At 68.4% G+C, this 16949-nt stretch overlaps 1 protein-coding gene across 1 annotated transcript; it reads right to left on the bottom strand.

The window, feature by feature from the left end:
* Positions 1-420: 420 nt before the first annotated feature.
* Positions 421-14952, bottom strand: LOC134154739 (adenylate cyclase type 10-like). Its single transcript, XM_062601414.1, has 27 exons — positions 14520-14952; positions 13794-13898; positions 13629-13667; positions 12953-13096; positions 12290-12498; positions 11915-12011; positions 11499-11587; positions 11021-11212; positions 10663-10784; positions 10131-10207; positions 9618-9807; positions 9270-9322; positions 8723-8876; positions 8194-8386; positions 7545-7631; positions 6869-7152; positions 6183-6319; positions 5529-5654; positions 4782-5036; positions 4239-4589; positions 3664-3715; positions 2833-3055; positions 2344-2451; positions 1931-2078; positions 1178-1440; positions 732-809; positions 421-501 (listed from the first exon to the last, which is right to left on the bottom strand). The coding sequence occupies exons 1-27, from the start codon at positions 14950-14952 to the stop codon at positions 421-423; spliced, it is 4290 nt and encodes a 1429-aa protein (XP_062457398.1).
* Between the last annotated feature and the right edge of the window lie 1997 nt (positions 14953-16949).

The following is a 16949-nucleotide window of genomic DNA, read 5'->3' as shown; positions in this document are numbered from 1 at the left end:
GCAGCTGTGCGCGGCGGGACCGCCCCCCGGCCCCGGCCCCCTCCACGCGCTGCGAGGTCCCGGCAGCAGGAGGAGCAGCACGCCTGCCCGGCGATCCCGGGCTCTCCAGCCAGCTGCTTCTCCAGCCTGGAGAGCGCTCCTGCACGCTCCGGGCACCTGGGGAGGCACGCAGTGAGCCCCAGGGAGCAGCTCCGCGCGGTGGGATTCAACTCCGCACCCTGGCACGCGTCCCACCCCGCTTCTCCTCACCCGTCTCTCCCCCTTCTGTGCTCCTCCTGGAGAACCTCCAGGGGAGTTCCCATCGCTCTTCTTTTCACCCACTCATCTTTTGGCAACAAGTCTCCGGGGAAAGGCTCCCGTGACCCTGGCCCAAAGGATCTCCGGTGGCCCCCCGACACCGCACCGTGCCCAGCGGCAGCATTACCTCATCTGGAGAAAGAGCGCCGTGAAGAGCGTGCCTGGAAGCTCCCGGTCCAGGTCAGGCTTCTCCAGCTCCGTGCACTGCAGAGGGAAATAAATGAATGAGTGAATAAAGCCGACTCGCAGAGGCTCTCTCCGCAGAGATCTCCTCTCCCAGGGAGCCGGGGCAGCACCTACCAACGTCGACAGAGAGGGGCAGATTTCCCAGGCTGAGGTGCAGACGGGACAGGGCCTGGGCCAGTTCTGCTGCGGTTAACGCCCCTCCTCCTCCAAAGGGCTCGACGCCGGAGCTAAGCTGGACGGCCGCCCGCCCGCCCGCTCTCCAGCCGCTCCTCCTGGCGGCCCAGCTCCTGGCAGCACTGCACATATTCCAGGTAGGACGCGAGGATCTAGAAAGGTCCAGACAGCAGAATGCACAAGACTGGATCTCGCCAGGGTGACTCTCGGGCCTAGAGGGCCACAAACCCCACCGCCACTTTCGCTCTTCTCTTTCACTCGCACGCCTCCCACAGCCACAGCCTGCCCAAGGGTGACAGTCACGACACAAATCCAATGAGAGGAGCAGCCCAGAAGAACAGCAAGCCCCGTCTCCTGGGAGCTCGCAGAGAGAAGTCCCGGGACGGGGACATCCCCATCCTGTTTGGCCTCTCCTTGCCGGGGCAGACCCTGCGGCTGCTCTTGCCGGGCCGGGGGAAAGGAGCCGTGTCGGACGCGCGGCCGCCTGCTGCGGCTGCTGCGGCGCGGAGAAGGCACTCACGTGACTCGCGTCCTCGGACTCCTCGGCCGCGTTGACCCTCATGAGCGCTGCGAGGAGCGAGAGCCTCCGGCCGCTGGAAGTGTTCTCCAGGCTGAAGAGCTGCCGCAGCAAGGAAAGGCAGCGGCTCTGCTGGAACAGCCAGGGCAGCCTCTCCGTCCTGCCACGCAAGAGAAACTGCTGAGCCGCAGCCGCGAGCCGCGCGGGGCCGAGTCCAGCAGGGCCGGGGAGGCGCGGGGCCCACGAGGCGGCTGGGGCGGGCAGGGCTGCAGGGGCGGATGCAGGAGCACCGAGAAGCACCACGGGGAAAGGTGACTGCTCACAAGGACGCGACGGCACTACAGCCCGCGCCGCCCAGCAAAGCCGGGCACCGGCAGCAGAAGGGGTGCTGTGCGGCAGGCTGGCACCCAGCTGTGAGCCCTGAGCTCCCTCCTCCCCGCCCCTCGCCTCCGCTTCCCCCCGGGCCCACCGCCTGCTCCCTCCTGCACACTCCCTTTCCCTCTGCAGCCTGTGCTCCCCGCTAACACCCCTCTGCTCTCACCCACGCCGTCCCCCTCGAGATGACACAGCCCGCCTCCCCCGACAGCAGCCCCCAGCGCCCTGCGCAGCGTCGCCCTCGCCAGGACCTGACTCTAGCCCTAAGCCTAGGCAGCTGGTGGCCGAGGGGCTCAGCACCAGCAAGGAAAGGGCTCTTTCTGCCCTTCTCTTCCCCCTCAGCTCCTTACCCTGCCTCTGCGGGAGGGCAGGAGCCTCTGCTCTTCTGGTGAGAGGCGTGCGCCGACTGCTCCAGCAGGAGCTGAAAGAAGGCTCCAGCTGAAATGCCCGGGAATTTCCGGCCCAGCAGGCTCAGCGCCTTCCTGAGGGTCGTCTTGGCCAGCTCCACGCATCCCACGTTGTAGCACACCTGCCCAGGAGAAGGCTTCTTCAGGCGGTGCCCGAGGGCTCCGACTGAGCTCCCACCACATTTCCCACCCCTGCCCGACGCGAGGCCGAGGGCCTCGACCGGCTGGGGCCGGAGGACACGGCGGTCGCAGGCAGGGCTGCTCACTGCGGCCGGGCCTCAAAGTGCCAGAGGTGTCCCCCCTGCCACCCCCGCCGGCTGCCCCGCGCCACCGCGGCATCCCGCTCCTCCCGCCTCGAGAGCCCTCGCGGCCGCCCTGCCGCTTTACCTCCCCTTGCAGGCTCAGGAAGGTGGCTTCTTCAAAGCAGGCCGGCACTGAGGCTTTCTGAGCCGCCGAGCTCCTCAGGGCCTCTGCTTTGCGCAGGCTCGTGAAGGCCTTGGAGCAAGCGCACGGAGAGCGGGTGAGCGGCGCTGCGGAGCCCGCCTCCAGCCCCAGCACTCCCACCCGCCTGCACAGCTCCCCGCGGAGGCCGTGCCCCTGCCCCTGCCGATGCCACCCCAGCGCACGCCGCGGGCACGAGCGCTCCTCCGCACCGCCTCCCTGCTGGGCACCTCGCGCGAAGGTCCCACTCCCCTGCCCCGCGGCTCTTGCCCCGGGACAGGCAAGCAGGAGGAAAACCCCGGCTCCGACCCCAGCCCTTTGCCCCCAAGGGCCCACAGAGGCCGGTCCTAGTGCAGGGGGGAAATGGGCTTGCCCTGGGCAAGGCCACCGAGAGGCCTCCACGTGCAGTGGCCTCTGGCACGCAGGACAACTCACCAGGTAGTTGTCGGAGACGTGCAAGCAGGCAGCCGCGCTCTCCAGCAGGTAGTAGAGGGCTCTGGCATCGTTGCCCATTGCCGTGTGGTGGTGAGCCAGGGGCACGAGCACCAGCTCCACGACGGCCTTGCACTCGCAGGAGCGCGCGGCCCCGGGCGGCCCTCTGCTCTGGCCGGGCACCGCAGGCACCCGTTCCGCCTGCGCCAGAAACCGCTCTGCCTCCCTACGCCGAGACGAGGGCACGGAGAAAGAAGAGACACGCTAGCACCCCCGCACTGCCCTGGCCGCCCGCACTAACACCGCGCTCCAGCGCGGCACACGGCCGCGTGCACGGCTGCCTCGTGCGGCTGCGCTGCGTTTCACAGCCTCCCCAGGCGTGGAGAGCGCTGCCCAGTTATTCTCGCTGCCCCACGCGGCAGCAGCCGCGCTCTCGCCCGGCTCCAAGCAAAGCCTGTGCTACTCCTAACACAGGGCTTTGGGGCACGGCGCCTCTTCTTCCTCTGCAGCAACGTCCGGCCCTGCACCGCGCACCTTCCACCAGCCACCCTGCTCCCAGCAGCTGCTCTGCCCCTGCCCAGCTCGCAGCACTGCTCTCTCACAGCTACACGACCACAACGGCTCCACCCGAGCGCCACCATCACCACGGTGATCCCTCTGGCTTCCGCAAGGATGCTCCTCTCCGGGGCCAGCGCAGACCACCTCCCACCCAACAGGCCGGCTCTTCCCCGGGTACGCTCACAGCCGCCAGGCCATGCTGGCAACTCCGCTCGCCCCCTCTGCGCACCCTCAGCCCGCAGACTCCCCACAATACTCAAAACCCCCTCTCCTCACCCAGAGGTCTCCTCCGTGCAGCTCTCCTCTTCCTCCGCACCTTTTGCGGCATCTGCAAACAAAGCACAAGTTAACCCCCGCTCACCTCACCAGGGGGAAGAGCTGCACCTTGCGGGCAGGCTGCATCAGTAAGAGCACGGGAGCGGAGGGATGAGGAGGGGAGGGGAGGGGGGTCAAGGCACTGGCAGCAGCTCTCTTGCTGGCCCCTTCCCCTGAGACCTGCCCTCACTGCAGGGCTGCTAGGTTTGGGCAGGTGGAGCAGACCCACGCGGAGACGCCCCTCGGCCTGCGGGGCTGGGAGCTGCGCCCCCGGCTCCCGGAGCTCCAGGCAGAGGCAGGAGGGCGCTCGAGGGGACAGAGGCTCCACGCTGTGTCTGCAGCGCGGCTCTGGGTGGGCCGCTGCGCTCGGCGCAGGGCTAAGCTAGTCTTGGGGAAGCGTCCGCCCTGCGCCAGAAGCATCCCGAGGCTTCGGGGAAACGCTTCTGCGGACGGGGCTTCGCACGGAGGAGCGCGTCTGCTCGCTGGGCCACCGCGGCGGGCAGGGCCCGGGCCCCGGAGCACAGCACAGAGCATACCTGGAGCGGTGCGGAGCGCGGCCCTCTTCAGCTCCTCCTCTGCCGCCAAGGAGGCCTCCCGGCGGGGCGAGCAGCGCTCGCTGGCGGTGCCGTCGCAGCTCTCTCCCTCCTGGCTGCTGCTGCTGCTGCTGACGGCCAAGCGGTGGAAGGGCACAAAGTCCCCCCCGCCGCAGCACCGGCACTTGTGCGCCCGCCTCTCCAGGAAGGCCGCGCACTGGCCGTGCATGGCCACCCTCTGCGCCTTGGGCCACAGCTCGTAGGCAGCCTCCCGCAGCAGCGGGGCGCAGAAGGCCAGGATGCCGCGCCGCAGCCTCGCGGTCTCGCTCTCGCCCGCGGACCCCTTCGGGGCATCTGAAAGGCAACGGGGCTTTGCAGCAGCCGGAGCTGGCGCCGGGCGCACCTCAGGGCCGCCACAGCCCGCACGCGAAGAAGCCGCCCGTGCTGCCGGCAGCAGGAGCAAGCCACGGGCAGCTCCTTCCTCCCGCTCGGCGAGACGCGCCCAGCCTCCCACCACGCTCCCGGGGACGCCTTAGCAACACTTACCGCTCGCTTCCTGCAGAGAGCTGGAGGATCCCTTGGTGGCAACGCTGCCGTCCTCTGCCACCTCGTCAGCACTCAGCCACTTCAGGCAGTTGCCCTTCACCAGGACATCCAAGGTCTTGTACATCTTGGTCCTGGTCCACCTGGGAAGGATGTGGAAGAGCAGCTCGGGGGTGAACGTCCGCCCGATGATGGCTGCGCACTTCAACACCATCCGCTCGGAGGGCTTCATGCTGTCCAGCTCAGCCAGCGCAATCCCTGCCGAAAAAACAAGGCACAGGTCTCTCTCTCGGCCCCGGCCAAGGCCGAGGCTGCAGAGGCTGCGTTAGCTGCAACGCTCAAGGCGGCAGGCCTTAGCCTTGCTTCCCAGGCACCAAAGCTGCTGGGCAGGGCACACGTCTCCAAGGTGGCCCTGCTCCTCCGGCAATCACGGGAAGCAAGGAGCGGGAAAAGCAGAAACGCTCCAGGGAACGACCCACCACCCCCCTTCCTCCAAGGCGTGGGCAGGGCTGCATCACCAGCTTCACTCTGCAAGGACACGGCTAGAGGGCAGGGACGCTCGTTCACACCCTCCCAGGCAGCACCCCTGGAAACAGAGAGCTCCAGCGGGACCACGGCCCCCTTCCCAGCGGAGCCCCAGAGCTGGCAGGGGAAGCTGCAGCAGCCGGACACGCCGCCTCCCTCTAGGCGAGGCCCCGGAAAGACGGCCGGTGCGGCCAGCAGCCGCCCAGGCGGGGCTCGGCCCCTCACCTTTCAGGGTCGGGGGAAGCACAGTGTTCTGCAGGTCCACGCCAGGTCTCACGGCGCAGACCCTGCGCTCCTTCCCCGCCCCGGCACGCCAGCACGCGGCCGCTGCTGAAGCCTCCGTCCCAGAAGCTGAGCGCAGCAAGAGAGCAGCAGGAAGCGATTAGCCGCAGAGACCGTGCGAGCCCCGAATTCCCACTCGCAAACGTCGCTGCTCCTCCCCTCCCTCCGTCCTCCACCCTCGAGCAGTCACCCCCCAGCACGTCCGGCGGCTCCTGGACCTGGCGGCAGCACAAATCCAGCCGCGGACGAGGAACGCTGCGGCCATGCGACTCCCGGCACAGCTCCGCAGTAACCCCCCACTCCATGCTCCTTCCCAGCCGCACCGGGGCTTAGCTCAGCGCCAGGGAGCGCCTCTTCTCCTCGACCACCACTTCCCGCCACAGCAGCACCGCTGCTCCTCTCAAAGCCAACAAAACCCCCAGCCTCTGCTCCGCCCGTCCCAGCGGCCAGCGGCACGGGAACCCACGCCCGGGCCAGACCTCGCTCTGCGCTGCTGCAACACACGACCGTGCCAAAGGCGCGGGGCAACTCCAGGGCAAGAAAGGGCCGTGGGAGAGGCACCACAGCACCGAGGCAGCCAGCCACAAAGGTGCTTACTGAAGAGATTCTCCCACTTGGCTTCAGCTTTCTCCTGCTTCCGCTGCTGCTGGAAGAGGAGCAGGTCGTGCCGACGAAGGTAGCTCAGCAGCTCCTCGCAGTAATACGGGATCCCATAGCTTCTCTGCATCAGGAACCTGCAAAGGAGCAGATCCAGCAGGGACTGGCGCAGGACGGACGCGCCGGAGGCCAGCGTCTTCGCCACAGCTGCACCTCCCTTTTCGAGGGGCCGCGACTCCCACGGCCTTTGCCAGCCGAGCTGCCCTGAAGACGCAGCAGTTGCTGCAACCTGCAGGAAAGCGCTCGCGGACAGTGCCCAAGGCACACGGCAGCAAGCCGCCTCCTCCTTTCCTGTCCCCAGCAGCCTCCGTCCTCGCCGGCACCAGCGAGAACCTGGGCCCCTCCAAATCACCCCCCGCGCCTTGCCACACCTCAGCCACCCCAGGGCCCAGCACCACCGCCTCCCTGCCTGGCAGCGCGACGCGGACGGGCCGACACCACCTACGCTCCGTGTCCGCCAGCACAGGCGGCTGCCCGCTCCCGGCTCACAACCGCTAGCCAATGGTCACAGACGCGGCGGTGCTCCGAGCAGCCGCCCGCATCCTTTCCTGGGCGTCCGCTCCCTTCCGCCCTCGGCAGAGGCTCCACCCGTCGGGGAGAGCTCAGAGGCCCTGCCCGGCACTTACATCTCCAGGTCCCGGGGCACACTGACCACTCCCAGGTCGTGGCAGGCTTTCTGCACGACAGCTGCAGGCTGCAGCTCTTCCAGCTGGACATTAGTCGTTTGCTGCAGCTTCACAATGTCAGCAGCTGCTTTGCAAAGCCTCTCCCTTCCACAGCGCCCGGGAGCAAAGCCCACGACCAGGAAGATCGGGACGTCCCTGAGCACGTGCGACATCGCAGCCCAGGAGGTAGGATCGATGTACTGCGCGTTGTCGATGATGAACAGGGCAACGTCTTCTTCAACGGTCTGAAACAAACAGCTTGTTTGGGCTGGGGGAGTCGGAGCCGTTCTCTAGCACCTTGCGCGGCAGCAGCTTTGGCCGGCCTCTCTCCAGACACGGCGCGCTCCAAAGTCCCTCTCCTCTCCCCCGCTCAGAATCTCCCCGGCTCTTCCTGTCTCCGAGACTTCAAGGTCTCTCGCGCAAGCTGGTGCACAAAGACACCAATCCCTCCGCCTCCTCCGGCGCACGTGCCCTCCAACTTGGCAGGGGGACGGCAACCAGGGGGCACGGCACGGGCAGTCCAGCCTCTGAAGGGCAAGGGCTCCGGTACGCTGTCCTCTCGACACCTCCCACCGCTCTCCTGCACAGCCCTCAGCCTGCTTTCCTCCTCCGACCCAGGACGCAGAGAACTGCTCACCTTCTGCAGCACTTTCTTGAAGATCGACTCCAACTCCACTGTCCTCTGAGCACCGCTCATCTTGGACACCTGCTCCGACAGTGGGAACTGGCCAGAAAAGCACAGGCACAGAGAAAGAGCGTTTTAGGGCGTTTCAGCACACCTGCCCACCACACAAGTCCAACTGAGCCAAACGCCTCAGCTGCCCTCAGCACCTTACGCCTCTCCCCCACACAGTGCCGCGGGCGGGGGAGACAGCGTGGATGTCACCCTGAGCCTCGAACAGGGCTCCTCTGCTGGGGGTCTGCGGCAGAGCTGTTGGGGTATGGGAGGGAGGCGTTTGGGGTGGGGAGGGGGAAGAGCTTGTTCCCTCGCCACGGAGCAGACCGCTCACGCAGCAGCAAGCTCAGACGGGGCCCACGAGCTGGTGCTCAAAGCCTCTCCGCGATGCCCTTTCCAGGCCACTGTGCAAGACCCCAGGAGCTGCCTGCAGCAGCCTGCCACCGGGACTCACCCCCAACAGGCAGCCCCCCGCTGTGCCCACAAACAGAAGCCTGTGCTGCCCCCCTGCTCTCCCCACCAGCCAGCTAAGCCCACTCCCCACCAGAGCGGCCACAGGGCAGCGCACAAGTGAGTCTTCGCCGGCGCCAGGCACGGCTCCCCCTCTCACCTTAACCAGGAAGGGCACATTGAGCAGGCAGTAGCTGCTCTCTTCCATGAGCCCTCGGAGCTTTTCCTGCAGGACGAGCTGTCTGGCACTGCAGGATTTACAGGCCTGGAGGCCCATGGCCATGGCCAGCACCATGTGCACGGCCGAGAAGACCTGCCGCTGGTTTAGCTCCGTCAGCTCCACAGCCACTACCCTGCCAGGCAAAAGCAAAAGGCAGTGAGATCCAGAGAGCCGCCCAAACACCATTTGCCCGGCAGGCCACCTGGCTTTCTCTCTTTGCTCTGGAGCGGCACAACGAGCCCTCAGCATGGGCTCTACTTTGCTTTGTGCCCGGCCCCAAAGACGGCTCTCCCGCCCTCGGCACCTCGGACAACAGCGCGCTGCTGCCCCTGAGCAGCGTCTCCACAAGGCTTTTCGGGGCTGCTGCAGCGCGAGGGCCGGGCGCGCTGGCAGAGGGGCTCCAGCACCCCACGAACATCAGGGGCTGGCCGGGGGAAGGCACCCACGGGTACTGCTCCGCAACGCTCACCTGTGCCCAGCGGCCTGCCCTAAGCAGGCCAGCTCGCTAAGGAGGTGGCTCTTCCCGGAGCCTATCGCGCCCTCAAACGCCAGGATGTGGCTTTCTTTCCTAGCCACATAGGCGTTCAGGTGGCTTTCAAAGAGGGCGAGCTCCTTCTCCCGACCTGGGAAGGCAAACCAGAAAGCAAGCTCTTGCAGCGAGCCGAAAAGCAAAGAACCCTGCGCACCCTTCCCTCTCGCCGCCAAGTCGCCTTCCCTCCACCCCATCGACAAGCCCGCCCCCACCCAGCGCTCCTCCCTCCCACTTGGAAGCTCCCTCCGTGCAACCCACAGAGCACGGCAGCAAGCAGCCGCCGCTTCATCCCGATTCCCGGCCCCAGCTGTGGCCCAGCCCCAAATGCCGGCACCAGCCAGGAGCCGAGCTCTGCACCAACCCCTTACGGCCACTGCAGGCAGCGCCGCCCCAGAGCACGAAGCTGCTCCGTTCCCGGCGCAGCGCTAACAGGTACCGAGGGCAAGAAACGGGCTTCCAGGAGACCAAGGCGGTCTCCACCTACCGAGCAACGGGGAATACTCGGACCTCGCCTTCGGGACACCCATGCCAAGTACCCTAGCAGGGGGAGAGAAACACGAGAGTCAGGCAGGGAGGCAGAAGCTGGAGGACGCAGAGTCGCGCTCCCGGGCTTTGCTCCCGGGGAGCAGTTTGCGGAGGCTGAGCCCTGCAACGGAACCTCTCCCGAAGTTCCCGGGGGACGGCAAAGTCGGCCTTGCAAAGGCCGTCCCGGGAGACCGCCAAAGCCCGGCCAGGGCAGCGGCTGCTCTCTGCCGACCCTGACCGGACCCCGAGTGCGGCCACCAGGCCGCAGGGCCCCAGCCAAGCAACCCTGCTCAACGAGCACACTCACGGCTTCTCCGAGATCCCCAGGTACTGGTAGACGGTGCCAGGATCGACAACCCCTTTCATCTTGGCCTCCGGCAGCTCCCTGAAGTAGGAGCGGGGCAGCCGGGAGGCGGCGTAGGTTGCGGCGTCACACGACACTACCCCGGGGTAGTGCTCCATCAGCCGAGCTGCCAAATTCACCTTCTGGCCCATGACTGCCGCAGACAGAGAGAGCACACGCTCACGCGCCTCTGCGAGCGGCCCGCCGCACCCTCCGAGGCCGACGGCTGCGTCGCCTGCAGCTCGGGCGAGCCCCAGACCCTCGCGAGCCAACACGGCTCGGAGCCCCTGGCCCTGCCCCGCGGCGGCACCCGCTCCGCCCCGGCCGTTCCCCGCGGGCCGCGGGCCGAGCCCTCGGCCGAGCCCGGCGCGCACGGGCAGCGGCCTGTTCCCCGCCGCCCCGCCTCTGCCCTCGGCGCACGGCTCTGGTCAGAGAGACCCGGCCCAGACGCCCGCTCCTCGCACACCCGTGCCGTACCTGTGTATTCGTGCCTCATGCGATGGCCGACGACTCCGCAGAACACGGTGCCACTGGTGACCCCGACGGAGACCGCCCTGCCGCGCACGGAGAGCGGCGGGCGGTCAGCAGCGCCCGCGCGCAGCCCCGCCTGCCCGCCCGCCGCCACCCCCTCGCCCCTCGCCCCGCCAGCCCCCCGGCAGCCCAAACCCTGCGGGCGTGCGGAGCTCGCGAGCGTGAGCCCGCAGCGGGAACGGGCTGCGCGGAGCAGCCAGGCAGGGCCCAACCCTCCCCCTCGGGCCCGGCAGCTCCCGGGCCTCGTGCCCTCCTGATGCCGCCCTCCGAGGGCTCCTGCCGGGGCCCCCGCTGGCCTGGGCGCGCTGGAGAAACCGCCCCGGCCGTGGCCGGTGAAGCCCCGCGGGCAGCTGCCGCCGCTCAGGGCTCTGCCTCCTTCCTCCCCGCCACCGAGCGGGCCGAGCGAGAGGGCACCTCTCTCTGGCAAACCACCCCCGCCACCCCGGCGACGGCCCGCGCAGCATGCCTCCCCACTCACTCGATTTTCCGCGGCCTCGACAAGCACGCCCTGGAGATTTTAACGGCGCTTTCCAAGGCGTGAACGCTTTCGCAGGGCACCTTCTGTCCGGGCAGTCCGAACACACACAGGAACGTGCAGCCCTGCAGAGGACACAGGCAGCATGCCCCGTTACAACGCCGGCGGCACACGGCTCGCGCCGGGACACCCCGGCCTCCCGCGAGGCCGGCAGAGCTGCGCGGCAGCCCCAGGCCGCAGGCCGCTCGTCCCTCCGCCGAGCCAGGGCTGCGTCTCCTTTCCCCACTGCCCAGCGCACGGACACGCTCCCCTCTCCCTTGCTGCCCACCCGTTGCGCGGTGCCCCGCGCCCCCACGCTCACTTTGTCGAACATGGAGATTTTGTTGATCTCGCCCTTGTGCGGACGGAGGATCTCCGACATCAGCACGCTGCTGTCCTGGATGGCCTTGAAGATGTGCGTCAGGTTGACGCGGGCAGCAAACTGCAGCTTGACGAAGAGGCAGGTGACCGGCCGCAGCTCAGACAAGTACTCCAGGGGCTGTCCGTCGTCGAGCTGGCAGACAGGAGCACGACTCTGCGGGGGGCTCTCTCATCCCCCACGCCCGAACAACCCCCTGCAAAGGGCAGAGGGAAACCCGCCCCCCACCGCCCGCCCCTCTCCCCGCACGAGCACACGGCGGGCAGGCTCCTGACGCGGGCAGCGCGCCTTGCCGGCTGCCCCAGCTCCTCGCCCGAGGCTGCCCCGTCTCGGCACGTCCGCTCTCTCGCGAGCTCCCGCTCGGCCGCGCGCGGCTCCTCCCGCCCGCCAAGGACGCGGCCGCCGGCAGCCGTGGCCATACCTTCCTCAGCACCGTTGCTGGCAGGTACTTGCGCAGCAGCTTCCCCAGGGCACGACGAGGGGCCAGGGTAACGGCAGTCCTCAGGACGCCTAAGGAAGGAAGAGCCAGGCGCTCGCTGGCGGCACGGCAGGGCACGGCCGAGCTGCCCCGGGGGCACCGCACGGCAGGGGCTGCCGCTGGCGCTCCGCGAGAAGGGCGCTCCTCCACCCGCACGCCGGTTCCTCTTGCACGCGCTCGGCCAGAGCAGCCCCCTCGAAGGGGGAGGAGGAGGCAGCGAGCCCCCGCGCCGGAGCTCAGCGCGGCCACGGACGCTGCAGCGCGAGCGGGAGAGGGCGCAGGGCGTTGCTCCCCGCTGCGCCCTGCCGAAGCCCCGACCCGCCTGGGCAGCCGCAGAGCGGCAGGAGCGTGGGGCTCACCTGGCTGCTGAGGGGAGCAGGAGCTCAGCCGGGCTCGGGCGACCTTGGAGGAGATGTCTTCCCGCTCGGAGAGAGACATCTGTTCCACGCCTGTAACCTAGAGGCCCCCCGAACAAACGGGGCTCCGCAACAGCTCCACGGCCCACGGAAGCCGTCGCCCGCCGAGCCAAACCCTCCCACGGCCCACCGCCCCCTCCTCCAAGCCAGCAAGCGGACTCCAGAGCCAGCCCTCGCACGGCAGGCCCGCAGCTGCAGCTCCCCACCTGCGCCAACCCCTGCAGCTCCCTCCACGTTCACCTCCGCAGCCCTCTCCCTCCTTCCCCCTCACGCCCACGGCCGGCTCCTCAGCGGCGCTCCAGACGCCGTCCTGCTCACCTTCACAGCAGCCTTCTGGCCTTTGAGGCACTTGGCCTTGACCCTGCTCTGGTTGCAGAGCTCCCAGCAGCCGGCGGACAGGATGACGTCGCCGGCGCTGGCGAGGTTTTGGGCCTGCCAAACGTCCCCCACGGCCTGGCCGACGATCAGGAAGCGCTGCTCCTGTTTGTCTCCGACCATCAGAAAGGACATGTGCCCTGCAGAGATGCCTGGCGAGACACAAGCACGGCTGCGGCAGAGCGCGCTGCTGCCCGCGCAGCCCCCGCAGCTCCGAGCCCGGAGCTCGGCCCTGCGCACGGGCTCCTCGTCCGACCGCGGCGAGCGGAGGCCTCTGTCTCGAGGCGTTCGAGACCGACCAGGGACGGGCCGCGGGGCCTAAGCGGGGCCCTGCGGACACAGGGCCCTGCCCGGGCTGTCTGCTGAGGGGCCGGCAGGGCTGCTGCTGCCCGCGTGCTCGCAGGGCAGCCCCCTCCGGCGGCCGCCTCCCCCGCGCGCAACCGCCTGCGTGCGACCGCGCAGCCACCTTCCGCGCAGAAGAGCCTCGCGGGGCCCCGCGCGGATCGCGCCCTCCGCCCGGGGCTGCAGAGCCCCCCGGCCCTGCCCGGGGCCCCGCGGCTGCAGCTGCGGCCGCCCGCGGCGCGGCGAGCGCGGCACGGCCCGTACCTATCTTCAGGCGGAGCTTCAGGCCCACGTCCGTGTCGCGGGTGCCGTGCTTGGCCTGGATTTGCTGGCTGCACTGCAGCACCAGGCCGACGGTGTCCCGCAGCTGCGTCTGCCGAACGCGCCACAGCACCAGCACGGCGTCCCCTGGGGAAAGCGGGGGCGTGAGGACGGCTCCCGTGAGACCGGGCGCCCCCGGACCCGCGCCCGCCCGCGGGGGCGGCGGGAACCGGCAGGCGTGCCGCGGGAAACGCCTCGGCGCGGAGGCGCCCTCCCCTCCCCGCCTGCCACACCCTGGGTACAGGGCCACCTTCCCCGCGCGCGGGCCGGCCGCCACAGCGGCCACGCTGGCAGCGCAGAAGGGGCTCAGGGGGCTGCAGGAACCCGGACACCCCCCGCCCGTCCCACCCGGCACACGGACGCGTGGCCTCTCTCAAGCCCCTTCCTTCCCCCCGTGCTGCCCCACGCCCCGAGCTCCCGCGCTGCCCGACCCCCGCGCCACATCGCCGCCCCGCTGCAGCTCCCGGCTTGGCGCCCCGCACGGCGGCTCCCCCGAGCACCGGGCTGAGCACGCCGCCCCCCCTCCGCGCTCGGCCGCCTCCCGCCTCCATCTCCCCTGTCTCCAGCGCTCCCCGGCAGCTGCAGCGCCCCAGGCCGCGGCTCTCCCTCGCGGACAGACCTGCGAACTTGAGGACGTCCCCTCCAAAAGCCAGCAGCTCTGCGCACAAAAGAAAGCAGAAGCAGCGCTGCACCTGGGCCTGGCGCAAGGAGGCAGCGGCAGGCTGCCCGGCCGCGCTCCGCTCTCGCGGCCCGGCGCCACGCGCCCCTGCGGGGCGGCACTTACCCTCCAGGATGTCCCCCATGTACCGGTTGAGGGTCTGCGCCACCTCATCCGCGCCCTGGTCCAGGTTGATGCTCTGACTGAACTTCTCCGTCAGAGCAGTGAAACCTGCGACGGGGACACGCGGGCGCAAAGGCATCAGGCAGCGTCGACACGGCCGGCGGCCCCGGCAGCTTCCCCGGCCGAGAGACGCGCGGCCGGGAGGACGCAGGACGGCCTCCGGCAGCGAGCGCGGCCGCCTGAACCCTCCCGCGCCTCCTCGCGCTCGCGCAGCGCCCGCTCGCCCCTTCCCACGCCGGCACGTTACGCCCGGCGGCTGCAGCCGGCTGGGGCCCTCCGGCACATCCCGCCGCCGCCTCGCCTCCTGCCCGCGGCCAGGCCGCCCGCGGGGCCAGGGAGGCGGGAGGAGGCCCGGCCCCGCTCGCACGGCACCAAAGCTCCAGGGAGAGCTCTGCGCGCAGCGGCTCAGCCCCAGGCTGCTGCCCCGGGGCCTCACGGCGTCCTACGCGCACCGCTCTCGGCGGGCGGGCGGCCGCAAGCACGCCACGGTGCCGCTGCCGGCGGGCGAGATGCCCGTGCCGCGGCCGCCGCTCCGTCTCAGCGCCGCTCGCCCGAGGCGGAAGCCCTCAGCAGCCAGGAGGTCTCCCCCGAGCCCTTCTCCAGCACAGGCGGGATGAGCAGCACCCCGGGAGGCCCGCCACGTCCCCGCGGCTTGGCTCGCTGACCCACCGGACACATCCGCGAAGAGGAGCACGCCGTGGAAGTTCTCCACGCAGCGGCTCTCCTGCTTCAAGTCCTCAGACAAAAGCAGGTCGGGGACGTAAGCCGCTAATTCCCCCAGCTCCGAGCACTGCTTCGACCTCGGCTCCCAAGCACGAGGCGTCGTCACGCGCCCTGGGCTCCCCATGGTGCCCCGGCAGAAGACGCCCATGCCCAGCAGGGAGGAGGACAAGCCAGCACCGCGCAGACTCGCGCACTGAGCCCCAGCCTTTGTGAGGCACGGGTGACCTTCTGCCGCCAGCGGGGCGTCACAACCGGCTCCAGCGCCGTCACCCGCCCGTCGGCTGTGACAGGCGGCTCCCAGCGCCGTCACCCGCCCGTCGGCGGTGACCCGCACGCTGCCACCCAGCTCCAGGCCCGGCCGACGGCCTCTGCGAGGCATCGCTGCCCCAGCGCGCGCCGGGGAGCTGCCCAAGCTCCCTCCTTGCCCCGCGCCTGCTGCCCAGACGGGGCCAGCGCGGCGCAGCTCCCTCCCGGGCAGGGCTGCGGGGAGGCGCGCGCGGGGACTGCGCTCCCCCGGGGCCCGAAGCAGCAGCTGCCTCCCACGCTGCCCGGCACAAGCGGCCTAGCAGCCGCGCGGGCTTCGTCGTGAGAAGGGCGCTCGGGGCACACTGCGCAGGCAGCCTCACGACAGCCGCAGGGCACAGCAAACAGCGAACACGCAGCTCCGCAGCAATACACCCGACGGAGCTGCAAGGCCGCTTCCTAATTTGTGCACGCATGCTGCGCCCAGACAGCACGGCTCAAACAGGACAGAGCCTTCGTGCAAATACAGGAGAAGGCGGGGGGCTTTCGCAGCACTGCAGGGCAGCAAAGGAAACCACTGGGTCCATCCCAGGCACATCAGAGAGAGTCAGGAAAAGTTGGAAGCCTTGGCAGGAGGCAGCCCCAGTTCCCTGCTGTAGTTGCCAGGGCCGTGTTAAGCTTTCGTGCTGTAGGGAACCGTATCCACACTAGGCACCCCGGCGCACACACAGTCTGCAGCTGCCTGTTCCCCAAGGGAAGGTGAACTAGGAGCCGAGGGCAACCTCTGCGCAGGCAGTGCTCTTGCCCACACGGCACGGTCCTGCGGGGGCCGAACGCGGCACCTGCAGCCGGGTGCTGGTAACAGGGCCCAGCAACAGTCCAGACAAGGCAAGTCGTAAGCCAGCACCAGGGTCCCTCCAGGGAGACTTGGATGGGCCCCTCAGGACCAAACCAAAACGGGGCCAGAGACAGAACTGGAGACAAGCTGCAACGTACTTACAGCAGGTCTGTCCAGGAAATCAATTACTTACGCTGTCAGCCTGAGGTTCGTTCAGGAGGCAGAAAAAGCGCCAGGTACATCTGCAGTGTAGCTCAGACAGGGACTGAAAACCCAGGCCTGGGCTGAAATGGGGCTGCAATGGGCAGGGGGGGCAGCTGGGTGGATCTGTGCCTTCAGGTGAGCCTTGTCAGGGCCATTAGGCCCTCAAGGCCCTAAAAGCAGCTTCCTCTCCCAGTAAAAGTATCTTCATACCTTCAAGAAATCTGGTTTCAGAGGGGGTTTGCTGTGGAAAGTCCTGATCTCAGAGTTGTGGGTTGTCATTTAGCTATTGCAAAGCATCACAGATCCAGGGCAGGGACAGAAAACTGGGAAAAGACACTGCAAAAGAACCAAGTCAGGATCACAGCAGTGATCTTTCCAAGCTCCTGCCCCCCAGGAAGTCATTGCTCAGCCCAGCACAGTCTGTCCCTTCCCACACTGCAAGAGGGCTCAGAGCACTGTGCTGCAGCTCCCCAGGCATGCATGCTCCTCACTGGGCTCCAGCAGGATCTGGACAGCCAGGGGGAGAGGAGGTTGCACCATCTGCCTAAGCTCAAGTGCTTGCTACCTTGTGAGCACTTGGTTTTGGAGTCCTGAGATTCCTCACTTAACTGCCCCCAATGTTGCTTTACACCTGCATCCCCAGGTATTTTAAAGGCCATCAACAGATTGGCTCATTATGCTAAGCTCTGCCTGGCACAGAGCCAACACCTGGGTAAAACCACCTCTGAAAGAACTTCCTTAGTTGTCTTCTCCCCAAAGGAGATAAAGCCAATACACGCTGTGTAGCATTGTGCAGAGCTCACTTATTCAGTTTATTCAGTGCAGATGACCACGCCTCGGCTTTTGACATTATTTGTGACAGCAACTGCATTTGCTCACACCCGCCCTGCACACACTTGGTGTCCTCATCCAGGGCGCACCTGCCTCGTAGGCCTACAGGCGTGCGCTTTCACTCCGACGAAAGCAGCACGGGCTCAGCAAGGCCGGTCATGTCAGTGTCCCCCAAACTAGGTGGCTTTTGCAAGCTGCTGACATCACAGAGGTGTCAGCTGGCAATGAGCGTGACATGGAGACACTCTAGCCACCGCCCT

This window comes from Rhea pennata, unplaced genomic scaffold (assembly GCF_028389875.1).
Source record: "Rhea pennata isolate bPtePen1 unplaced genomic scaffold, bPtePen1.pri scaffold_40, whole genome shotgun sequence".
Taxonomy (NCBI): Eukaryota; Metazoa; Chordata; class Aves; order Rheiformes; family Rheidae; genus Rhea; species Rhea pennata.
Note: the sequence above shows the minus strand (reverse complement) of the source record. Positions and strands in the feature narration are given on the sequence as shown.

Excerpts from the sequence above, each read along its gene's own strand:
- LOC134154739 (XM_062601414.1), bottom strand. The coding sequence starts at position 14,952 with ATGCCTCGCAGAGGCCGTCGGCCGGGCCTGGAGCTGGGTGGCAGCGTG. Across the intron at positions 7,153-7,544 it reads TCAAGAAAGTGCTGCAGAAG|ACCGTTGAAGAAGACGTTGC; the intron begins GTGAGCAGTTCT and ends TGTTTGTTTCAG. Across the intron at positions 3,716-4,238 it reads CGCGCTCCGCACCGCTCCAG|ATGCCGCAAAAGGTGCGGAG; the intron begins GTATGCTCTGTG and ends CTTTGTTTGCAG.